The 26456-nt window shown below is 50.3% G+C and overlaps 1 protein-coding gene and 2 long non-coding RNA genes across 9 annotated transcripts in view; 1 reads left to right on the top strand and 2 right to left on the bottom strand.

Moving 5' to 3' along the window:
* Window positions 1-997: 997 nt before the first annotated feature.
* LOC309524114 lies at window positions 998-1419 on the bottom strand. Its single transcript, XR_014215804.1, has 3 exons — window positions 1313-1419; window positions 1178-1238; window positions 998-1118 (listed from the first exon to the last, which is right to left on the bottom strand). It is a non-coding gene; the product is annotated as an uncharacterized lncRNA (long non-coding RNA).
* Window positions 1420-7911: 6492 nt separating this feature from the next.
* Window positions 7912-9068, top strand: LOC309524018. 7 transcript variants are annotated; one of them, XR_014215754.1, is made up of 4 exons: window positions 7912-8129; window positions 8241-8270; window positions 8461-8620; window positions 8868-9068. It is a non-coding gene; the product is annotated as an uncharacterized lncRNA (long non-coding RNA). The 7 variants fall into 7 exon arrangements; XR_014215755.1 differs by having other exon boundaries at window positions 8241-8400; window positions 8585-8620; XR_014215757.1 differs by having other exon boundaries at window positions 7912-8159.
* Window positions 9069-19625: 10557 nt separating this feature from the next.
* LOC309524286 (zinc finger protein 618-like) overlaps window positions 19626-26456 on the bottom strand; it is a gene marked incomplete at its 3' end in the record, with an annotated part of 33384 nt that continues 26553 nt past the window's right edge. The window contains exon 14 of the mRNA XM_082208743.1: window positions 19626-21637. Within this exon, the coding sequence (XP_082064869.1) occupies window positions 19626-21637 (2012 nt within the window). The remainder of the gene's footprint in view (window positions 21638-26456) is intronic.

Genomic DNA, 26456 nt, shown 5'->3' with positions numbered 1-26456 from the left:
AAGGAAGGATGGAAGGAAGGAAGGAGAAAAGAGAGAGAGGGATAGCTAGAGGGAGGGAGGGAGAAGGGGAAGGAAAAGAAAGAAAGAAAGAAAGAAAGAAAGAAAGAAAGAAAGAAAGGGAAGGAAGGAGAGAGGGAGGGAAGGAGGGAAGGAAGGAAGGAGAAATAGAGAGAGAAAAAAGAGAGAGGGATAGCTAGAGGGAGGGAGAGAAAGAAGGAAGGAAACAAGGAGAGAGAAAGGGGGGGAGGGGGGAGACGAAAGAGAGGGAGGGAAGGAAGGGAGGAAGGAGAAAAAAAGAGAGAGGGATAGTTAGAGGGAAGGAGGGAGGGAAGAAGGAAGAAGGGAAGGAAGAAAGGAAGAGGGAAAGAGAGAGAGAGAGAAAGAGGGGAAGATGGAAAGAAGGAAAGAGAGAAAGAGAGGAAGGAAAGAAGATTGAAAGAGGGAAAGAACATCTCAAGGTTGACCTCATCCATGTCTTGATCTCCAGATAAGAGCAGATTATGGATGGCAGGAGGCCAGGAGTCCCATAGGACCCTTCTCACGGTTGACCTTCTACCTTGTATTGATCTCCAGATAAGACCAGATAGTGGTGGACCTGAAGAACCTTCTCCTGGTTGACCTTCTACCAGGTCTTGATCTCCAGATAAGACCAGATGATGGATGGCCTGAGGCCAGGAGTCCCATAGGACCTGCTAATGGTCATGTGACCATCAGCAGATAAGACCAGATGATGGTGGACCTGAAGAACCTTCTCATGGTTGACCTGATCCATGGGTTCATCTCCAGATAAGAGCAGATTATGGATGGCCTGAGGCCAGGAGTCCCATAGGACCTGCTAATGGTCATGTGACCATCAGCAGATAAGACCAGATGATGGTGGACCTGAAGAACCTTCTCATGGTTGACCTGATCCATGGGTTCATCTCCAGATAAGAGCAGATTATGGATGGCCTGAGGCCAGGAGTCCCATAGGACCTGCTAATGGTCATGTGACCATCAGCAGATCAGACCAGATGATGGTGGACCTGAAGAACCTTCTCATGGTTGACCTGATCCATGGGTTCATCTCCAGATAAGAGCAGATTATGGATGGCCTGAGGCCAGGAGTCCCATAGGACCTGCTAATGGTCATGTGACCATCAGCAGATAAGACCAGATGATGGTGGACCTGAAGAACCTTCTCACGGTTGACCTTCTCCCATGTTTCCATCTCCAGATAAGACCAGATTATGGATGGCCTGAGGCCAGGAGTCCCATAGGACCTGCTAATGGTCATGTGACCATCAGCAGATCAGACCAGATGATGGTGGACCTGAAGAACCTTCTCCTGGTTGACCTGATCCATGGGTTCATCTCCAGATAAGAGCAGATTATGGATGGCCTGAGGCCAGGAGTCCCATAGGACCTTCTCCCGGTTGACCTTCTACCTTCTATCTATCTATCTATCTATCTATCTATCTATCTATCTATCTACCAACGTATCTATCTATCTGGAATATATGTATGTAGGTATGTATCTATGTATTTCTTATGTATCTATCAATCAATCAATCAATCAATCTATAGACATCTATCTATGTAGTATATATGTATATATTATCTATCTATCTATCTATCTATCTATCTACCAACGTATCTATCTATCTGGTATATATGTATGTAGGTATGTATCTATGTATTTCTTATGTATCTATCAATCTTTTGATCAATCAACCTATAGACATATCTATGTAGTATATATGTATATATTTCTTATCTATCTATCTATCGTATAGACGTATCTATCTATCTATCTGGTATATATGTATGTAGGTATGTATCTATCTATGTATTTTATCTATCTATCTATCTATCTATCTATCTATCTATCTATCTATCTATCAATCTATAGACATATCTATCTATGTAGTATATATGTATATATTTCTTATCTAATCTATCATGTATCAATCTATCTATTGATGTATCTATCTGGTATATATATATATATATGTATGTAGGTATGTATCTATGTATTTCTTATGTATCTATCAATTTATCAATAGACATCTATCTCTATCTATCTCGTATATATGTATGTATGTATCTATACATTTATTATGTATCAATCGATCTATGGACATATCTGTCTAGTATGTATGTATGTATCTATATATTTCTTATGTATCTATCAATCTATAGATGTACCTATCTCTATCTAATCGATCTATGATCACCTATCTATCTATCTATCTATCTATCTATCTATTATATATGTAGGTAGGCAGGTAGGTATCTATACATTTCTTATGTATCGATCAATCTATCGATCTATCGACGTATCTATCTTTGTAGCATATATGTATATATTTCTTATCTATCTATCTATCATCTATCTATCTATCTATCTATCTATCATCAACGTATCTATCTATCTGGTATATATGTATGTAGTTATGTATGTATTTTATCTATCTATCTATCTATCTATCTATCTATCTATCTATCTATCATCTATCTATCTATAGATGTATCTATCTGGTGTATATGTAGGTAGGTAGGTATGTATCTATACATTTCTTATGTATCTATCAATCTATCTATCGATCTATAGACATATCCATCTATGTAGTATATATGTATATATTTCTTATCTATCTATTTATCTATCTATCTATCAATCAACGTATCTATCTATCTGGTATATATGTATGTAGGTATGTATCTATGTATTTCTTATGTATCTATCAATCAATCAATCAATCTATCTATAGACATATCTATCTATGTAGTATATATGTATATATTTCCTATCTATCTATCTATCTATCTATCTATCAATCAATCGACGTATCTATCTATCCGGTATATATGTATGTAGTTATGTATCTATGTATTTCTTATGTATCTATCAATCTATCGATCAATAAATCAATCAATCTATAGACATCTATCTATGTAGTATATATGTATATATTATCTATCTATCTATCTATCTATCTATCATGTATCAATCTATCTATCGACATATCTATCTGGTATATATATGTATATATATATATGTGTGTGTATATATATATATATATGCTTTCGTAGATTTTCACGGGTACAGGAATGCAGGTTTTGGTGTCTTCGGGTGTCTTCCCGTGTCAGAGTCGGGGTGTCTGTGCGACGTTTCGACGAGGTCTCACTCGTCATCTTCAGGCTGGTGCTTTTGGCTTCTTGTTACTGGAACAGAGCAGAGTCTGGTGTTTGAGTTCCTATAAATACTGTGGAGGGGTGTGGTGTATAGCCTCCAACGTTCTGGGCAGAGAGGAAGTTCCTAGATTAGTGTGCCTCTTCTTCTTTTGTTCCTTAATTACTTGAGGGATATCTTGGGTGATTTCATGAGTGATATTCTGAATATCACTGGGTGGGTCATTAAGTGTAGATTAGTTGCTAAAGCACAGCCATCTTCTCAGAAAAACTCTTCACAAGCTCAAGAGGTCAAGACACGAAAGCTTTAGCAACTAATCTACACTTAATGACCCACCCAGTGATATTCAGAATATCACTCATGAAATCACCCAAGATATCCCTCAAGTAATTAAGGAACAAAAGAAGAAAAGGCACACTAATCTAGGAACTTCCTCTCTGCCCAGAACGTTGGAGGCTATACACCACACCCCTCAACAGTATTTATAGGAACTCAAACACCAGACTCTGCTCTGTTCCAGTAACAAGAAGCCGAAAGCACCAGCCTGAAGATGACGAGTGAGACCTCGTCGAAACGTCGCCCAGACACCCCGACTCTTACACGGGAAGACACCCGAAGACACCAAAACCTGCATATATTATAATTATATATATATTAATATTATATATATATATATATACACATACATATAATTATATATATATAAAATTATATTATTTATATATAATTATATATATATGTATATATATAATTATATATATATATTAATAATATATAATTATATATATATGTATATATATAATTATATATATATATATTAATAATATATAATTATATATATATATTAATAATATATAATTATATATATATATATATATTAATATTATATATTGTCAGAGTATGTATACACATACATATAATTATATATATATAATTATATTATTATTAATATATATATAATTATATATATGTACATATATAATTATATACATATATTAATAATAATAAATAATTGTATATATATTAATATTATATATATATATATATACATACATATAATTATATATATACATATACATATATACATAATTATATATAATATAAGAATGATTATATGATTATATATATATATATATTATATTATATTATATATATATATATAATATAACAACAAGAATATATATTATATATATATAGAATATATATTATATATATATAGAATATATATAGAATATATATAGAATATATATATTATATATATATATATATTATATATATATATATATATATATATATATATATATATATATATATATATATATATATATATATATATATATAATATGATTATATATATATATTATTATTAATAATAATAACAGCAATAAAGGAGACGAAATGACACACAGGAGACGGGTTCGAGTCTCGGTTTATTCACACACAGCAAGCGTGACAGTAGATAACATTTCCCCATTGTTTCATGGTTTAAATACAGTACAATATTCTGCTTTTTTTCTGCCTTTCCCCCCCCCTCCCTCCCTTCGCGACGACGTGGCATTAATCTTCTTATAAAAATAGTGTGTTGCTACAAAAGTATAAATTAAGACCCAAACTCAGGAGGATTTCCAGAAAAATATCCCTCAGGCAGTAGAAAAAAACAGCTCTGGCCTCAAAAATATGGATTTTCCCCTCCCACCCGCCCAGTAAATATTCTGAATTAAATCTGATTTTCGCGGCAATTTCTTTCCCCGAAACCACCGCAAAATTCGCCCCGTTTTATTCCTTATTTTTATTTTTATTCTATTTACAGTTTTCTTCTTTTTCGGGGTCAAAAGAGAAGATTCGCATTCGGGGCGGCGCTTTTATTCTAATCAGTTTATTCTTTTCATCGTTTTATTATTTTATCCTTAAGAAAATCGGGGCACTGGTTTTATTATTATTTTTCTTGTTTTATTATTTTAATTATTTTCTGGGGGAAGAACCGGAAATTCGCACTCGGGGCGGCGATTTTCTTATTTTAATTATTTTAATTATTTCCCGGGGGAAGAACCAAAAATTCGGACCCAGGGCACCGATTTTATTATTTCTTATTTTAATTATTTTTTCGGAGGAAGAACCAAAAATTCGCACTTGGGGCGGCGATTTTCTTATTTTAATTATTTTAATTATTTCCCGGGGGAAGAACCAAAAATTCGGACCCAGGGCACCGATTTTATTATTTATTATTTTAATTATTTTTTCGGAGGAAGAACCAAAAATTCGCACTCGGGGCGGCGATTTTCTTCTTTTTCTTCTTTTCTTATTTTAATTATTTTTCGGGGGAAGAACCGGAAATTTGAACTTGGGGCGGCAATTTTATTTTAATCATTTTCTTATTTTAATTGTTTTCTTATTTTAATTATTTTTCGGGGGAAGAACCCAAAATTCGAACTCGGGGCGGCGGTTTTATTTTAATCATTATACTATTTTCATCGTTTTATTATTTTAATTATTTTTCAGGGGAAGAACAGAAAATTGGCACTCAGGGCACCGATTTTATTATTAATTATTTTAATTAAATTTCGGGGGGAAGAACCGAAAATTCGCACTCGGGGCGGCAATTTTATTTTAATCATTTTACCATTTCAATCATTTTATTATTTCCTTTTTCAGGGTCGGAACAGAAAATTCGCACTCGGGGCAGCGATTTTATTCTTTTAATCCTTTTCTTATTTTTAATTCTTTTCTTATTTTAATTATTTTTGGGGGGAAGAACCCAAAATTCGAACTCGGGGCAGCGATTTTATTCTTTTAATCCTTTTCTTATTTTTAATTCTTTTCTTGTTTTAATTATTTTTGGGGGGAAGAACCCAAAATTCGAACTCGGGGCAGCGATTTTATTCTTTTAATCCTTTTCTTATTTTTAATTCTTTTCTTATTTTAATTATTTTTGGGGGGAAGAACCCAAAATTCGAACTCGGGGCAGCGATTTTATTCTTTTAATCATTTTCTTATTTTTAATTCTTTTCTTGTTTTAATTATTTTTGGGGGGAAGAACCCAAAATTCGAACTCGGGGCAGCGATTTTATTCTTTTAATCCTTTTCTTATTTTTAATTCTTTTCTTATTTTAATTATTTTTGGGGGGAAGAACCCAAAATTCGAACTCGGGGCAGCGATTTTATTCTTTTAATCCTTTTCTTATTTTTAATTCTTTTCTTATTTTAATTATTTTTGGGGGGAAGAACCCAAAATTCGAACTCGGGGCAGCGATTTTATTCTTTTAATCATTTTCTTATTTTTATGGTTTTCTTGTTTTCATTATTTTTCGGGGGAAGAACCCAAAATTTGCACTTGGGGCGGCAATTTTATTTTAATCATTTAATTCTTTTATTCTTTGACAGGGTCGGAACAGAAAATTCGCACTCGGGGCGGCAATTATATTATTTCTATTTTTATTTCAATTACTATTTTCTCATTCCTTATTTTCTCCCTTTCGAAGCAAGAGATCGGAGTCCCGGAAAAGCCGAATAAATGGAATAAAAGGGTGTAGTAGTAATAATAATAATAATAATAATAATAATAATAATAATAATACGCCCTGGAATTTGGTTTATTCTCATTTTTCCCAAAATTATTATCTTAATTATCCGGATGTTTTGGGACTACAAATCCCATGAGCCAATGGGGTTTCGGGACTCCGACTCCCATGAGCCTTAGCTAACAGGGCTGATTGGTTTTGGGACTACAAATCCCATGAGCCAGTGGGGTTTCGGGACTCCGACTCCCATGAGCCTTAGCTAACAGGGCTGATTGGTTTTGGGACTACAAATCCCATGAGCCAGTGGGGTTTCGGGACTCCGGCTCCCATGATCCTTTGCTAACAGGGCTTGTTGGTTTTGGGACTCCAACTCCCATGATGCAGTGGACGTTGGTGCTACAATTCCCATGAGCCACTGGGCTTTGGGACTGGATGTTGGTACTACAATTCCCATGAGCCAGTGGGGCTTTGGGACTCCAACTCCCATGATCCTTTGCTAACAGGGCTTGTTGGTTTTGAGACTACAAATCCCATGATCCAGTGGAAGTTGGTACTACAATTCCCATGAGCCAGTGGGGCTTTGGGACTCCGACTCCCATGACCCAGTGGGTGTTTGTACTACAATTCCCATGAGCCACTGGGCTTTGGGACTCCAACTTCCATGATGCAGTGGGTGTTGGTACTACAATTCCCATGAGCCAGTGGGGCTTTGGGACTCCGACTCCCATGACCCAGTGGGTGTTTGTACTACAATTCCCATGAGCCACTGGGCTTTGGGACTCCAACTTCCATGATGCAGTGGGTGTTGGTACTACAATTCCCATGAGCCACTGGGCTTTGGGACTCCAACTTCCATGATGCAGTGGGTGTTGGTACTACAATTCCCATGAGCCACTGGGCTTTGGGACTCCAACTTCCATGATGCAGTGGGTGTTGGTACTACAATTCCCATGACCCAGTGGGTGTTTGTACTACAATTCCCATGAGCCACTGGGCTTTGGGACTCCAACTTCCATGATGCAGTGGGTGTTGGTACTACAATTCCCATGAGCCAGTGGGGCTTTGGGACTCCGACTCCCATGATCCTTAGCTAACAGGGGTGATTGGTTTGGTGACTCCAACTCCCATGATCCAGTGCATGTTGGTACTACAATTCCCATGAGCCACTGGATGTTGGTACTACAATTCCCATGAGCCCCTGGGGCTTTGGGACGAGTCATGATGGGATTTGTAGTCCATGCATGACTTCCACCTTGACAGGAAGCGGGGCCAAGGAAGCTCCGCCCCTTCCTGCTCCCCAGGACAGGAAGTGGGGCGGGGCCAAGCTGCCCGGAGGGACCCGAGTTCAGAGTTCAAAGTTCCAGTTCAAGTTCAGAGTTCGAGTTTGGGTTCAGCTGCCAGTTTGGGTTTGGGTTCAAATTTGGCCCCGAGTTCAGGTCTGCATTCTAGTTCGGCCACGAGTTCAGGTCCCAATTCGGCCCAGAGTTCAAAGTTCAAGTTCAGGGTTCGAGTTTGGGTTCAGGCCCCAAATTCGGACCAGGGTTCAGGTCAGAATTCTAGTTCAGCCCTGAGTTCAGGTCCCAGTTCGGCCCCGAGTTCAGAGTTTGAGTTTGGAGTTAAAGTTCGAGGTCGTTTCCGACCCCAATTTCTGCCCCGGGTTCGAGTTCAGGCCCTGAGTTCAAGTTCAGAGTTCGAGTTCAGCTGCCAGTTTGGGTTTCGGTTTGAATTCTAGTGCGGCCCCAAGTTCGAATCCGGACCCAATTTCAGGTCCCAGTTCGGCCCCAAGTTCAGAGTTCAAAGTTCAAGTTCGAGGTCGTACCCGGCCCCAATTCCAGCCCGAAGTTCGAGTTCAGGCCCTGAGTTCAAGTTCAGAGTTCAAGTTTGGGTTCAGCTACCAGTTTGGGTTTGAATTTGGCCCCGAGTTCAGGTCTGGGTTCCAATTCTGAATTCAAAGTCTGAATTCTAGTTCGGCCCCGAGTTCCGGGTTCGAATTCGGAGCAGAGTTCAGGTCCCAGTTCGGCCCCCGAGTTCAGAATTCGAGTTCAAGTTCGAGGTCGTATCCGGCCCCAATTCCAGCCCCGAGTTCGAGTTCAGGCCCTGAGTTCAAGTTCAGAGTTCAGCTGCCAGTTTGGGTTTGGGTTTCAATTTGGCTCAGAGTTCAGATCCCAGTTCAGGTCTGAGTTCAAATTCGGCCCCAAGTTCAGAGTTCGAGTTCAAAGTTCAGGTTCGAGGTCGTATCCGGCCCCAATTCCAGCCCCGAGTTCGAGTTCAGACCCTGAGTTCAAGTTCAGAGTTCGAGTTCAGCTGCCAGTTTGGGTTTGGGTTTCAATTTGGCCCCGAGTTCAGGTCTGAATTCTAGTTCGGCCCCAAGTTCAAGTTTGGGCCCTGAGTTGGAGTTCGGGTTCAAGCCCAATTTGGGCTTTCAGTTTGAGTTCGGTGTTCAGATCAGAGTTCGAATCAGGTCCCGAATTTGGGTTCAACCCCAGGTTGAACTGAGTTCAGTTCTGGTTCAAGTTCCAGTTCAGACCTGAGTTTGGATTCGAGTTTCGCTCAGCTCCGGGTTCAAGTCTGGATGCGAGGTTAAGTTCAGGTGCGAGTTCGTTTTTGGCCCCAAGTTAGAGTTCAGGTCCGAATTCGAGTCCCAATTCGGACCCAATTCATCCAATTCGGACCCAATTCATCTCCCAATTCAGTTCTCCGGCCCCGGGTTCAACTCCGCCCCCAACGGTGCCGCCCCTTCTCCCCTCATCCCCTGAATTCAGTTCAGAGCCGAGTTCGAGTTCAGCCCAAAGTTCAGATCAGAGTTTGAGTTCGAATCAGGTCCCGAATTTGGGTTCAACCCCAGGTTGAACTGAGTTCAGTTCTGGTTCAAGTTCCAGTTCAGACCTGAGTTCGGATCCAAATTCAGGTTCAACCCCAAGTTCAAGTCTCAGTTCAGCTTCGGTCCCGGGATCAAGCTGGCCCCCCTGAACTGGAGTTCAGATCCAAGTTCGGTCTCAAATTAAGTTTGAATTCAGATCTGAGTTTGAGTTCAGTCCCAATTCAGTCCCAAGTTCTGCTCCGGCCCTGGGTTCAAGTCTGCCCCAACCCCGAACTTGAGTTCAGAACCAAGTTCGGTCTCAAATTCAGGTTCAGATTGAGTTCAGATCTGAGTTCAAGTTCAGTCCCAATTCAGTTCCGAGTTCTGCTCCGGCCCCGGGTTCAAGTCTGGCCCTGACCCCGAACTTGAGTTCAGATCCAAGTTCGGTCCTCAATTCAGTTTCAACCCCAAGATTGAGTTCAGATCTGAGTTCAAGTTCAGCCCGAATTCAGTTCCAAGTTCTGCTCCGGGTTCAAGTCTGGCCCCAACCCCGGATTTGAGTTCAGATCCAAGTTCGGTCTCAAATTCAGTTTCAGATTGAGTTCAGATCTGAGTTTGAGTTCAGTCCCAATTCAGTTCTAATCTGGCCCCGGGTTCAAGCCTGGCCCCAACCCCGAACTTGAGTTCAGATCCAATTCGGTCTCAAATTCAGTTTCAACCCCAAGTTTCAGTTCAGATCCAAGTTCGAGTTTAGTCCCAATTCAGTTCCAAGTTCTGCTCCGGCCCTGGGTTCAAGCCTGGCCCCAACCCCGAACTTGAGTTGAGATCCAATTCGGTCTCAAATTCAGTTTCAACCCCAAGTCTGAGTTCAGATCAGAGTTCTGTTTCGTAACTCAATCCGGATTCAACCCCGAGTTCGGGTTCGAGTTCAGGTCTGAACTGGGACCTGAACTCCAACGCGGGGCCAAAACAGAACTGTATTGAACCCCAAATCCCGGCTCCCTTTCGGTCCTGAGTTCGAGTTCAAATTCAGCCCCAAAGTCAGTCTGAGTTTGAGTTCAGCCCCGAGTTCGAACTCAAGTTCAGCTCCCAAGTCCAAGTTCCAAGTTCGAGTGCGAACTCAATTCTGGTTCAAGACCCAAGTTCGAGTTCCAGTCCCAATTCGGATGGGAGTTCAAGTTCGGATCCCCAAGTTCGGGTTCAACCCTGAATTCGAGTTCCACCCCAATTCATCTCCTCATCCCCTCCCTCCCTCCCTCCCCATTCCCCCTATACACTTATATACAACCCAGACCAGGTGCTGCGCTACATTTCCCACCCTCTCATTCGAACCCGCAACCCAGCGCCATGCTACGTTTTCCCATCCTCTGCTCATTCGAACCCGCAACCCTTTCCAGCCCCATTTGAACCCGCAACCCGACGCTGCGCTATGTTTCCCAACCTCTCACTCCCCATTCGAACCCGCAACCCTTTCCAGCCCCATTCGAATCTGCAGCCGCGCTATGTTTCCCATCTCCCACATTCGAACCCGCAACCTGCCACTGTGCTACGTTTCCCAACCTCTCACTCCCCATTCGAACCCGCAACCCTTTCCAGCCCCATTCGAACCCGGCGCCGCGCTACATTTCCCAACCTCTCCCCATTCGAACCCACAACCCTTTCCAGCCCCGTTCGAACCCACAACCAGCCTCTCACATTACATTCGAACCCGCCACCCGGCGCTACAATTCCCACCCTCACATTACATTCAAACCCACAACCCGGCGCCGCGCTACATTTCCCAACCTCTCCCCATTCGAACCCACAACCCTTTCCAGCCCCGTTCGAACCTGCAGCTGCGCTACGTTTCCCACCCTCTCACTCCCCATTCGAACCCGCAACCTGGCACCGTACTACATTTCCCACCCTCTCATTCGAACCTGCAACCTGGCGCTGCGCTACGTTTCCCAACTCACCCCATTCGAACCCACAACCTGGCGCTACGTTTCCCAACCTCTCACACCCCATTCACCTTCTCATATCCCACTCGAACCCGCCACCCGGCGCCGCACTACGTTTTCCAACCTCTCCCCGTTCGAACCTGCACCCTTTCCAGCCCCATTCGAACCCACAACCTGGCGCCGCGCTACATTTCCCATTCCAACCTGCAGCTGCGCTACATTTCCCACCCTCTCACTCCTCATTCGAACCCACAACCTGGTGCTCCATTTCCCACCCTCTCCTCATTCGAACCCACAACCCGGCGCCATGCTACATTTCCCCATTCGAACCCGCAACCCTTTCCAGCCCCATTCGAACCCAACGCCACGCTACGTTTCCCAACCTCTCACTCCTCATTCGAACCCGCAACCCTTTCCAGCCCCATTCGAACCCACAACCTGGCGCTACGTTTCCCACCCTCTCACACCACATTCGAACCCGCAACCCTTTCCAGCCCCATTCGAACCCACAACCCGGCGCTACGTTTCCCACCTTCTCACTCCTCATTCGAACCCACAACCTGGCGCTATGTTTCCCACCTTCTCCCATCACATTCAAACCCGCAACCCTTTCCACTCCCATTCGAACCCGCAACCAGGCGCTGTGCTACGTTTCCCAACCTCACATTCGAACCCACAACCCGGCGCCGCGCTGCGTTTCCCACTCAAACCTGGCACCGCGCTACATTTCCCAACCTCTCCCCATTCGAACCCGCAACCCGTTCTAACCTGCAACCTCCCCATTTAAACCTGCAACCGGCGCTACGTTTCCCACCCTCTCACTCCCCATTCGAACCCACAACCCTTTCCAGCCCCATTCGAACCCACAACCCGGCGCTACGTTTCCCACCTTCTCACTCCCCACTCGAACCCGCAACCCTTTCCAGCCCCATTTGAACCCAGCACCGCGCTACATATCCCAACCTCTCCCCATTTGAACCCGCAACCCGGCGCCGCGCTACGTTTCCCACCCTCTCACATCGGATTCGAACCTGCAACCCTTTCCAGCCCAATTCCAACCTGGCGCCACACTATGTTTCCCACCTTCTGACTCCCCATTCGAACCCACAACCCGGCGCCACGCTATGTTTCCCGCCCTCTCCCCATTCGAACCCACAACCTGGCGCCATGCTACGTTTCCCATTCAAACCTGCAGCTGCGCTACGTTTCCCGCCCTCTCCCCATTCAAACCCGCCACCCTTTCCAGCCCCATTCGAACCCACAACCCGGCGCTACGTTTCCCACCTTCTCACTCCCCACTCGAACCCGCAACCCTTTCCAGCCCCATTTGAACCCAGCACCGCGCTACGTATCCCAACCTCTCCCCATTCGAACCCACAACCTGGCGCCATGCTGTTTCCCATTCAAACCTGCAGCTGCGCTACGTTTCCCAAACTCTCCCCATTCGAACCCGCAACCCTTTCCAGCCCCATTCGAACCCACAACCCGGCGCCACGCTACGTTTCCCGCCCTCTCACATTCCATTCGAACCCACAACCAGGCGCCGCACTGCATTTTCCAACCTCTCACTCCCCATTCGAACCCACAACCCGGCGCCACGCTACGTTTCCCATTCAAACCTGCAACTGCGCTACGTTTCCCGCCCTCTCCCCATTTGCACCCACCACCCTTTCCACCCCCATTCAAACCCACAACCTGGCGCTACGTTTCCCAACCTCACACACCATTCGAACCCGCAACCCTTTCCAGCCCCATTCGAACCCACAACCTGGCGCCACGCTACATTTCCCACCTTCTCACATTACATTCGAACCCACAACCCGGCGCCGCACTACATTTCCCACCCTCTCACATCGGATTCGAACCTGCAACCCTTTCCAGCCCAATTCCAACCTGGCGCCACACTATGTTTCCCACATTCTGACTCCCCATTCGAACCCACAACCCGGCGCCACGCTACGTTTCCCGCCCTCTCCCCATTCAAACCCGCCACCCTTTCCAGCCCCATTCGAACCCACAACCCGGCGCCGCGCTACGTTTCCCGCCCTCTCCCCATTCGAACCCGCAACCCTTTCCAGCCCCATTCGAACCCACAACCCGGCGCAGCGCTACGTTTCCCGCCCTCTCACATTCCATTCGAACCCACAACCCGGCGCCGCACTGCATTTTCCAACCTCTCACTCCCCATTCGAACCCACAACCCGGCGCCACGCTACGTTTCCCATTCAAACCTGCAACTGCGCTACGTTTCCCGCCCTCTCCCCATTTGCACCCACAACCCTTTCCACCCCCATTCAAACCCACAACCTGGCGCTACGTTTCCCAACCTCACACCCCATTCGAACCCGCAACCCTTTCCAGCCCCATTCGAACCCACAACCCGGCGCCGCGCTACGTTTCCCGCCCTCTCCCCATTCGAACCCGCCACCCTTTCCAGCCCCATTCGAACCCACAACCCGGCGCCATGCTACGTTTCCCATTCAAACCTGCAGCTGCGCTACGTTTCCCGCCCTCTCCCCATTTGAACCCGCAACCCTTTCCAGCCCCATTCGAACCCACAACCCGGCGCCGCGCTACGTTTCCCGCCCTCTCACATTCCATTCGAACCCACAACCAGGCGCCGCACTGCATTTTCCAACCTCTCACTCCCCATTCGAACCCACAACCCGGCGCCACGCTACGTTTCCCATTCAAACCTGCAGCTGCGCTACCTTTCCCAACCTCTCCCCATTCGAACCCACAACCTGGCGCTACGTTTCCCAACCTCACACCCCATTCGAACCCGCAACCCTTTCCAGCCCCATTCGAACCCACAACCCGGCGCCACGCTACGTTTCCCATTCAAACCTGCAGCTGCGCTACGTTTCCCAAACTCTCCCCATTCGAACCCACAACCCTTTCCAGCCCCATTCGAACCCACAACCCGGCGCCGCGCTACATTTCCCACCCTCTCACATTCCATTCGAACCCACAGCCAGGCGCCGCACTGCATTTTCCAACCTCTCACTCCCCATTCGAACCCACAACCCGGCGCCACGCTACGTTTCCCATTCAAACCTGCAGCTGCGCTACCTTTCCCAACCTCTCCCCATTCGAACCCACAACCTGGCGCTACATTTCCCACCCTCTCACTCCCCATTCGAACCCGCCACCCTTTCCAGCCCCATTCGAACCCACAACCCGGCGCCACGCTACGTTTCCCATTCAAACCTGCAGCTGCGCTACGTTTCCCGCCCTCTCCCCATTCGAACCCGCAACCCTTTCCAGCCCCATTCGAACCCACAACCCGGCGCCATGCTACGTTTCCCACCTTCTCACTCCCCACTCGAACCCGCAACCCTTTCCAGCCCCATTCGAACCCAGCACCGCGCTACGTATCCCAACCTCTCCCCATTCGAACCCGCAACCCGGCGCCGCGCTACGTTTCCCACCCTCTCACATCGGATTCGAACCTGCAACCCTTTCCAGCCCAATTCCAACCTGGCGCCACACTATGTTTCCCACCTTCTGACTCCCCATTCGAACCCACAACCCGGCGCCGCGCTACGTTTCCCGCCCTCTCCCCATTCGAACCCACAACCTGGCGCCATGCTACGTTTCCCGCCCTCTCCCCATTCAAACCCGCCACCCTTTCCAGCCCCATTCGAACCCACAACCCGGCGCCATGCTACGTTTCCCATTCAAACCTGCAGCTGCGCTACGTTTCCCGCCCTCTCCCCATTCGAACCCACAACCTGGCGCCATGCTACGTTTCCCGCCCTCTCCCCATTCGAACCCGCAACCCTTTCCAGCCCCATTCGAACCCACAACCCGGCGCCGCGCTACATTTCCCACCCTCTCACATTCCATTCGAACCCACAACCAGGCGCCGCACTGCATTTTCCAACCTCTCACTCCCCATTCGAACCCACAACCCGGCGCCACGCTACGTTTCCCATTCAAACCTGCAGCTGCGCTACGTTTCCCGCCCTCTCCCCATTTGCACCCACAACCCTTTCCACCCCCATTCAAACCCACAACCTGGCGCTACGTTTCCCAACCTCACACCCCATTCGAACCCGCAACCCTTTCCAGCCCCATTCGAACCCACAACCCGGCGCCGCGCTACGTTTCCCAACCTCTCACTCCCCATTCGAACCCACAACCCTTTCCAGCCCCATTCGAACCCACAACCCGGCGCCGCGCTACGTTTCCCAACCTCTCACTCCCCATTCGAACCCACAACCCTTTCCAGCCCCATTCGAACCCACAACCTGGCGCCGTGCTACATTTCCCACCTTCTCACATTCCATTCGAACCCACAACCAGGCGCCGCACTGCATTTTCCAACCTCTCACTCCCCATTCGAACCCACAACCCGGCGCCACGCTACGTTTCCCATTCAAACCTGCAGCTGCGCTACCTTTCCCAACCTCTCCCCATTCGAACCCACAACCTGGCGCTACGTTTCCCAACCTCACACCCCATTCGAACCCGCAACCCTTTCCAGCCCCATTCGAACCCACAACCCGGCGCCGCGCTACATTTCCCACCCTCTCACTCCCCATTCGAACCCGCCACCCTTTCCAGCCCCACTCGAACCCGCCACCCGGCGCTACGTTTCCCGTCCTCCCAATTCGAACCCGCCACCCGCCTCACAATTCAGACCCAAACTCGGAGCTGAACTCAGAGCCAAACTACAATTCAGACCCGAACTCAGAGCTGAAGTTCGATTCGGAGCTGAACTCAGAGCTCAACTCGGGGCCGAACTACAATTCAGACCCGAACTCGGAGCTGAACTTGGGGCTGAACTTCGATTCGGAGCTGAACTCGGAGCTGAACTACAATTCGGAGCTGAACTCGGAGCCGAACTACAATTCAGACCCGAACTCGGAGCTGAACTCGGGGCCGAACTACAATTCAGACCCGAACTCGGAGCTGAACTCGGGGCCGAACTACAATTCAGACCCGAACTCGGAGCTGAACTCGGGGCCGAACTACAATTCAGACCCGAACTCGGAGCTGAACTTGGGGCTGAACTTCGATTCGGAGCTGAACTCGGAGCTGAACTACAATTCGGAGCTGAACTCGGAGCCGAACTACAATTCAGACCCGAACTCGGAGCTGAACTTGGGGCTGAACTTTGATTCGGAGCTGAACCCAGAGCCGAACTACAATTCGGAGCTGAACTTGGAGCTGAACTTGGGGCTGAACTACAATTCAGACCCGAACTCGGAGCTGAACTTGGGGCTGAACTTCGATTCGGAGCTGAACTCGGAGCTGAACTACAATTCGGAGCTGAACTCGGAGCCGAACTACAATTCAGACCCGAACTCGGAGCTGAACTCGGGGCCAAACTACAATTCAGACCCGAACTCGGAGCTGAACTCGGGGCCAAACTACAATTCAGACCCGAACTCGGAGCTGAACTTGGGGCTAAACTTCGATTCGGAGCTGAACTCGGGGCTGAACTTCGATTCGGAGCTGAACTCAGTGCTGAACTCGGGGCTGAACTACAATTCAGACCTGAACTCGGAGCTGAACTTGGGGCTAAACTTCGATTCGGAGCTGAACTCGGGGCTGAACTTCGATTCGGAGCTGAACTCAGTGCTGAACTCGGGGCTGAACTACAATTCAGACCTGAACTCAGAGTTGAACTCGGAGCCGAACTACAATTCAGACCCGAACTCGGAGCTGAACTTGGGGCTGAACTTTGATTCGGAGCTGAACCCAGAGCCGAACTACAATTCAGACCCGAACTCGGAGCTGAACTTGGGGCTAAACTTCGATTCGGAGCTGAACTCAGAGCCGAACAATTCAGACCCGAACTCGGAGCTGAACTCGGGGCCGAACGACAATTCAGACCCAAACTCGGAGCTGAACTCAGAGCCAAACTACAATTCAGACCCGAACTCAGAGCTGAAGTTCGATTCGGAGCTGAACTCAGAGCTCAACTCGGGGCCGAACTACAATTCAGACCCGAACTCGGAGCTGAACTTGGGGCTGAACTTCGATTCGGAGCTGAACTCGGAGCTGAACTACAATTCGGAGCTGAACTCGGAGCCGAACTACAATTCAGACCCGAACTCGGAGCTGAACTTGGGGCTGAACTTTGATTCGGAGCTGAACCCAGAGCCGAACTAAAATTCAGAGCTGAACTCGGAGCTGAACTTGGGGCTGAACTACAATTCAGATCCGAACTCGGAGCTGAACTTGGGGCTAAACTTCGATTCGGAGCTGAACTCAGAGCCGAACAATTCAGACCCGAACTCGGAGCTGAACTCGGGGCCGAACGACAATTCAGACCCAAACTCGGAGCTGAACTCGGGGCCAAACTACAATTCAGACCCGAACTCGGAGCTGAACTCGGGGCCAAACTACAATTCAGACCCGAACTCGGAGCTGAACTTGGGGCTAAACTTCGATTCGGAGCTGAACTCGGAGCTGAACTACAATTCGGAGCTGAACTCGGAGCCGAACTACAATTCAGACCCGAACTCGGAGCTGAACTTGGGGCTGAACTTTGATTCGGAGCTGAACCCAGAGCCGAACTACAATTCGGAGCTGAACTCGGAGCTGAACTTGGGGCTGAACTACAATTCAGACCCGAACTCGGAGCTGAACTTGGGGCTAAACTTCGATTCGGAGCTGAACTCAGAGCCGAACAATTCAGACCCGAACTCGGAGCTGAACTCGGGGCCGAACGACAATTCAGACCCAAACTCGGAGCTGAACTCGGGGCCAAACTACAATTCAGACCCGAACTCGGAGCTGAACTTGGGGCTAAACTTCGATTCGGAGCTGAACTCGGAGCTGAACTACAATTCGGAGCTGAACTCGGAGCCGAACTACAATTCAGACCCGAACTCGGAGCTGAACTTGGGGCTGAACTTTGATTCGGAGCTGAACCCAGAGCCGAACTACAATTCGGAGCTGAACTCGGAGCTGAACTTGGGGCTGAACTACAATTCAGACCCGAACTCGGAGCTGAACTTGGGGCTAAACTTCGATTCGGAGCTGAACTCAGAGCCGAACAATTCAGACCCGAACTCGGAGCTGAACTCGGGGCCGAACGACAATTCAGACCCAAACTCGGAGCTGAACTCGGGGCCAAACTACAATTCAGACCCGAACTCGGAGCTGAACTCGGGGCCAAACTACAATTCAGACCCGAACTCGGAGCTGAACTTGGGGCTAAACTTCGATTCGGAGCTGAACTCGGGGCCGAACTACAATTCAGACCTGAACTCGGAGCTGAACTTGGGGCTAAACTTCGATTCGGAGCTGAACTCGGGGCCGAACTACAATTCAGACCTGAACTCGGAGCTGAACTTGGGGCTAAACTTCGATTCGGAGCTGAACTCGGGGCCGAACTACAATTCGGAGCTGAACTCAGACCCAAACTCGGAGCTGAAGTTCGATTCGGAGCTGAACTCAGAGCTCAACTTGGGGCCGAACTACAATTCATACCCGAACTCAGAGTTGAACTCGGAGCCGAACTACAATTCGGAGCTGAACTCGGAGCTGAACTTGGGGCTGAACTACAATTCAGACCCAAACTCGGAGCTGAACTTGGGGCTGAACTTCGATTCGGAGCTGAACTCAGTGCTGAACTCGGGGCTGAACTACAATTCAGACCTGAACTCAGAGTTGAACTCGGAGCCGAACTACAATTCAGACCCGAACTCGGAGCTGAACTCAGAGCCGAACTACAATTCAGACCCGAACTCGGAGCTGAACTTCGATTCGGAGCTGAACTCAGTGCTGAACTCGGGGTTGAACTACAATTCAGACCTGAACTCAGAGTTGAACTCGGAGCCGAACTACAATTCAGACCCGAACTCGGAGCTGAACTTGGGGCTGAACTTTGATTCGGAGCTGAACCCAGAGCCGAACTCGGAGCTGAACTTGGGGCTGAACTTCGATTCGGAGCTGAACTCAGAGCCGAACAATTCAGACCCGAACTCGGAGCTGAACTCGGGGCCGAACGACAATTCAGACCCGAACTCGGAGCTGAACTCGGGGCCGAACTACAATTCGGACCCAAACACCCTCCCCCCACCCCCCTGTACACCTATATACACCCCAAAGCTGGCGCCGCGCTACCTTTCCCGCCCTCTCCCCATTCGAACCCGCCCCCCTTTCCAGCCCCCCTCGAACCCGCCCCCCGGCGCTACCTTTCCCACCCTCCCCATTCGAACCCGCCACCCAATTCACGCCAGGTTCGCCCTCAGAAACAGCAGCTTGTTGGCCTCCTCCGCCCCCAGCCCCCTCCGCCGCCGCAGCCCCGCCGCCTCCTCCCCCAACCCGGCGCCCCCGCCGCCCGCCGCCGGCACCGCCAGCAGCCACAGCGCCAGGCGCGCCAGGCGCGGGTGCGAGGCGGCGCCCTGCCAGTACTGGACCAGGTCAGTTGGCGCCGGCGCCTGCGCCTCCCGCAGGTAGGCATAGACTTCCTCGGCGCCCGGCGGCGCTACGTCTCCCGCCAGGCGGGCTTTCTTGGCGGCGCCGGGTTCGAGTTCCGGCTCCTCCGCCAACTCCAGCAACTGGCAGACGTTGGCGACGATCTCCTCGTGCTGGTAAGTTGGCGCCGGGCGCAGCTTCTGGCGCGGGTCCAGCAACATGGCCGCCCGGTGGGCCGGGTGCAGCTTGAAGTTCTCCTTCAGGGCCTCCAGGAAGAGGTGGCACAGCTTGCTGACGGCGCCGGCGTCGCCCGCCTTGGCGGTGAAGAGCTTCTCCAGCCGCAGGTAAGTTGGCAACACCAGGTGGAGCGTCGGGCGGCCCTCGGCGCCCAGTTCGGACGCCGCCTGCTTGATGGGCGCCAGTAGCGCCGCCAGGTTGCCCAGCAGCGCCCGGTTGAGGTGGCCAACTTCCGCCGCGCTCGAACTCCCGAGCTTGGCGCCAACTTCGGTGGCGTTGGCGGCGCTACGACTCCCAAGATGGCCGCCGGCGTCGCGGGCCGTTGCGCTGCAACTCCCGGCGGCGTTGGCGGCGCCGCGACTCCCCAGGTTGCCACCTTCCTGCCACTCGTGCGCCGCTAAGAGCGCGTCGGCCGGCGAGTCCCAACACGGCGCCGCCGCTCCTGCGCTACGGCTCCGGAGCTTGGCGCCAACTTCCGGCGCTCCGGCGCCGTAACTCCCGGCGGCGTTGGCGGCGCTGCGGCTCCCGAGCTTGCCAACGTCCGCCGCCGCCGCTCCGGCGCTATAACTCCCGGCTGGACTCCCAAGATGGCCGCCAGCGTCGTGTGCCATTGCTCCTGCGCTACAACTCCCCGTTGCGTTGGCGCCACGGCTCCCAAGATGGCCGCCTTCCGCCGCTCCTCCGCCGTAACTCCCCGTGGCGTTGGCGCTACGACTCCCGAGCTTGGCGCCACCTTCCGCTGCTCCGGCGCCACGACTCCCGAGGTTGCCACCGTCCTCCCATTCGTGCGCCGCCGCTCCTCCGCCGTAACTCCCAGCCGGATTGGCGGCGCTACGACTCCCAAGCTTGGCGCCACCTTCCGCCGCTCCGGCGCCACGACTCCCCAGGTTGCCACCTTCCTGCCTCTCGTGCGCCGCCAGCAGCGCGTCGGCCGGCGAGTCCCAACACGGCGGCGCCGCGCCGGCGCTACGACTCCCCACCAGATCCACGCAGGTCGCCAATAACTCCGCCACCTCCGGCATGCCGCGCGCCTGCAGCGCCCGCCGGCTGAGCACGCCGGCCACGGCGGCGTTGAGGGCGCAGCCGGCGCAGCGCAAGCGGATGCCCCCCCTCCCGAAACCGGGCGCCATGTCGTCCGTCACGTACGCGGCCCGCGTCTCGGGCGCCACAAATTCGGAAAGGACGTTCTGCGCCCACAGGTGGACGGGTTCCAGGGCGCCGACGTCGCGGACCGCCAGGACGTAGGAGCGCAGGCGCCCGGCCTCGACGCGGTGCGCCGCCAAAAGATGGCCGCCGGCCGGGTGGGCGTGGCAGGTGACGCCGATCCCCCGCGCGGCGCCCAGGGCGCAGGTGACCTTGACCTTGGCCTGGTTGTACATGCGCGGGAGGTGGCGGAGCGCCAGGGCGGCCAGGTTGCCAAGCTCGGCGAGGGGGAAGGCGCCGCGCCGGGCGCCGCTGTCGACGAGGCCCTGGGCCAGCTTCTCGAACTCGGGGCCGGAGAGGGCGGGGAGGAGGGCGGGCTCGGCGCAGGCCAATCGGAGGAGGCGCTCGGCCAGCGCCTGGCGCTCCTTGTCCGGGAGTTGTGGCGCTGTGGGGGGGGGAGAAGAAGGGAGAGGGTTAGGGAACTATAATTCCCAGGAGGCAGTGGGGTTTGGGGACTACGATTCCCATGAGACGGTGGGGTGTGGGGACTACAATTCCCATGAGCTGGTGGGTTTGGGGACTACAATTCCCATGAGACAGTGGGGTTTGGGGACTACAATTCCCATGAGACAGTGGGGTTTGGGGACTACAATTCCCATGAGCTGGTGGGTTTGGGGACTACAATTCCCATCAGCTACAGGGGTTAGGGAACTATAACTCCCAGGAGACTGGGGTCATAGACTACAATTCCCATGAGCTAGTGGGTTTGGGGACTACAATCCCCATGAGCTAGTGGGTTTGGGGACTACAATTCCCATGAGACGGTGGGGTTTGGGGACTACAATTCCCATGAGACGGTGGGGTTTGGGGACTACGATTCCCATGAGCTAGTGGGTTTGGGGACTACAATCCCCATGAGACGGTGGGGTTTGGGGACTACAATTCCCATGAGCTAGTGGGTTTGGGGACTACAATTCCCATGAGACGGTGGGGTTTGGGGACTACAATCCCCATGAGACGGTGGGGTTTGGGGACTACAATTCCCATGAGCTAGTGGGTTTGGGGACTACAATTCCCATGAGACGGTGGGGTTTGGGGACTACAATTCCCATGAGACGGTGGGGTTTGGGGACTACAATCCCCATGAGACGGTGGGGTTTGGGGACTACAATTCCCATGAGCTAGTGGGTTTGGGGACTACAATTCCCATGAGACAGTGGGTTTGGGAACTATAACTCCCAGAGGGAACTACAACTCCCATGAGCCTTAGCGAAGAGGGGGAAGGGGTTTGGGAACTATAGTTCCCCGGAGACAGTGGGTTCGGGAACTATAACTCCCATGTACTACAAATCCCATGAGCCTTAGGGTTTCAGGACTACAATTCCCAGGAGACAGTGGGTTCGGGAACTATAACTCCCAGAGGGAACTATAATTCCCATGAGCCTTAGCTAAGAGGTGGAGAAGGTTTTGGGACTACAATTCCCATGAGCTACAGGGGTGAGGGAACTAGAACTCCCAGAAGGAACTAGAACTCCCAGAGGGAACTACAATTCCCATGAGCCTTAGCTGAGAAAGGGAGTGGGTTTGGGGACTACAATTCCCATGAGCTACAGGGATTAGGGAACTATAACTCCCAGAGGGAACTACAACTCCCATGAGCCTTAGCTAAGAGGGGGAGTGGGTTTCGGGACTACAACTCCCAGGAGGCAGTGGGTGAGGGAACTATAACTCCCATGTACTACGATTCCCATGAGGTAGTGGGTTTTGGGGACTACAACTCCCATGATCCTTAGCTAAGAGGGGGAGTGGGTTAGGGAACTAGAACTCCCAGAGGGAACTACAACTCCCATGTACTACAATTCCCATGAGGTAGTGGGTTTGGGGACTACAACTCCCATTAGCCTTAGCTAAGAGGGGGAGTGGGTTTCGGGACTACAACTCCCAGGAGGCAGTGGGTGAGGGAACTACAACTCCCATGTACTACAATTCCCATGAGGTAGTGGGTTTGGGGACTACAACTCCCATGAGCCTTAGCGAGAGTTTCGGGACTACAACTCCCAGGAGGCAGTGGGCGAGGGAACTAGAACTCCCATGAGAGTGATTGGAGAGCTGATTGGTTTGGGGACTACAATTCCCAGGAGCCAGTGGGTTCAGGAACTAGAACTCCCATGTCCTACAGTTCCCATGAGCTAGTGGGTTTGGGGACTACAATTCCCAGGAGACAGTGGGTTCGGGAACTATAACTCCCAGAGGGAACTATAACTCCCATGAGCCTTAGCTAAGAGGTGGAGAGGGTTTTGGGACTACAATTCCCATGAGGCAGTGGGTTTCGGGACTACAACTCCCAGGAGACAGTGGGTTCGGGAACTATAACTCCCATGTACTACGATTCCCATGAGGTAGTGGGTTTTGGGGACTACAACTCCCATGATCCTTAGCTAAGAGGGGGAGTGGGTTGGGAACTAGAACTCCCAGAGGGAACTAGAACTCCCATGTACTACAATTCCCATGAGGTAGTGGGTTTGGGGACTACAACTCCCATGAGCCTTAGCAAGAGTTTCGGGACTACAACTCCCAGGAGGCAGTGGGTGAGGGAACTATAACTCCCATGAGACTTTGATTAGGGAGGTGATTGGTTTTGGGACTACAATTCCCAGGAGGCAGTGGGTTCGGGAACTAGAACTCCCAGAGGGAAGTATAACTCCCAGAGGGAACTATCACTCCCATGAGCCTTAGCTAAGAGGGGGAGAGGGTTTTGGGACTACAATTCCCATGAGGCAGTGGGTTTCGGGACTACAACTCCCATGAGCCTTAGCTCAGAGGGGGAGTGGGTGAGGGAACTAGAACTCCCAGAGGGAACTACAACTCCCATGAGCCTTAGCAAGAGTTTCGGGACTACAACTCCCAGGAGGCAGTGGGTGAGGGAACTATAACTCCCATGAGACTTTGATTAGGGAGGCGATTGGTTTTGGGACTACAATTCCCATGAGCTGGTGGGTTTGGGGACTACAACTCCCATGATCCTTAGCTGAGAGGGGGAGTGGGTTAGGAAACTATAACTCCCAGGAGACAGTGGGGTTTTGGGACTACAACTCCCATGAGCAGCCGGGGTAAGGGAACTATAACTCCCGGGAGGCAGGGGTTTCGGGACTACAATTCCCAGGAGACCTGGGGGTTTGGGGACTACAATTCCCATGAGCTACAGCGGTAAGGGAACTATAACTCCCAGGAGACTGGGGTTTCGGGACTACAATTCCCATGAGCCTTAGCGAAGAGGGGGAGAGGGTTTGGGGACTACAACTCCCATGAGCTACAGGGGTTCGGGAACTATAACTCCCAGAGGGAACTACAACTCCCATGAGCCTTAGCGAAGAGGGTGTTTGGGGACTACGATTCCCATGAGCTGGTGGGTTCGGGAACTAGAACTCCCAGAGGGAACTACAACTCCCATGAGCCTCATCTAGGGTTTTGGGACTACAATTCCCAGGAGGCAGTGGGTGAGGGAACTATAACTCCCATGAGCCTCATCTAGGGTTTTGGAACTACAATTCCCATGATCCTTAGCTAAGAGGAGGAGTGGGTTGGGAAACTGTAACTCCCATGAGCCAGTGGGTTTTGGGACTACAATTCCCAGTGGGTTCGGGAACTATAACTCCCATGAGCCTTTGACTACAGAGCTGATTGGTTTGGATACTACAATTCCCATGAGCTACTGGGTTTGGGGACTACAACTCCCATGATCCTTAGCAAAGAGGGGGAGTGGATTTCGGGACTACAATTCCCAGGAGATCCTGGGTTTGGGGACTACAACTCCCATGATCCTTAGCGAAGAGGGGGAGTGGATTTGGGGACTACAATTCCCAGGAGACAGTGGGTTCGGGAACTACAACTCCCATGAGCCTTAGCTAAGAGGCTGATTGGTTAGGGAACTATAACTCCCAGGAGACGGTGGAGTTATGGGAATTGTAGTCCCCAAATCCACTGGCTCATGGGAGTTGGAGTCCCCATACCCACTGGATCATGGGAATTGTAGTCCCCAAACCCCACTGGATCTTGGGAGTTGTAGTCCCCAAAACCACTGGCTCATGGGAATTGTAGTTCCAAACCCAACTGGATCATGGGAACTGTAGTCCCAAACCCAACTGCATCATGGGAATTGTAGTCATGGGAACTGTAGTCCCCAAACCCCACTGGCTCATGGGAATTGTAGTCCCAAACCACACTGGATCATGGGAATTGTAGTCCCAAAACCCACTGGCTCATGGGAGTTGTAGTCCCCAAACCCCACTGTCTCATGGGAACTGTAGTCTCCAAACCCACTTGATCATGGGAATTGTAGTCCCAAACCCAACTGGATCATGGGAACTGTAGTCCCAAAACCCCACTGCCTCATGGGAATTGTAGTCCCCAAACCACACTGGATCATGGGAATTGTAGTCCTCAAACCCCACTGGATCATGGAAACTGTAGTCCCCAAACCCAACTGCATCATGGGAATTGTAGTCATGGGAACTGTAGTCCCCAAACCCCACTGGCTCATGGGAATTGTAGTCCTCAAACCCCACTGGATCATGGAAACTGTAGTCCCCAAACCCAACTGCATCATGGGAATTGTAGTCATGGGAACTGTAGTCCCCAAACCCCACTGGCTCATGGGAATTGTAGTCCCAAACCACACTGGATCATGGGAATTGTAGTCCCAAACCCAACTGGATCATGGGAACTGTAGTCCCAAAACCCCACTGCCTCATGGGAATTGTAGTCCCCAAACCACACTGGATCATGGAAACTGTAGTCCCCAAACCCAACTGCATCATGGGAATTGTAGTCATGGGAATTGTAGTCCCAAACCCCACTGGCTCATGGGAATTGTAGTCCTCAAACCCCACTGGATCATGGAAACTGTAGTCCCCAAACCCAACTGCATCATGGGAATTGTAGTCATGGGAATTGTAGTCCCAAACCCCACTGGCTCATGGGAATTGTGGTCCCCAAACCCCACTGGATCATGGGAATTGTGGTCCCCAAACCCCACGGGATCATGGGAATTGTAGTCCCCAATCCACACTGGATCATGGAAACTGTAGTTCCCAAACCCAACTGCATCATGGGAATTGTAGTCATGGGAACTGTAGTCCCCAAACCCCACTGGCTCATGGGAATGGTAGCCTCAAAACCCACTGGCTCATGGGAATCGTAGTCCCAAACCCCACTGGCTCATGGGAATTGTGGTCCCCAAACCCCACTGGATCATGGGAATTGTA

This window comes from Podarcis vaucheri (assembly GCF_965113315.1).
Source record: "Podarcis vaucheri genome assembly, chromosome: Z".
Classification (NCBI taxonomy): domain Eukaryota; kingdom Metazoa; phylum Chordata; class Lepidosauria; order Squamata; family Lacertidae; genus Podarcis; species Podarcis vaucheri.
Note: the sequence above shows the minus strand (reverse complement) of the source record. Positions and strands in the feature narration are given on the sequence as shown.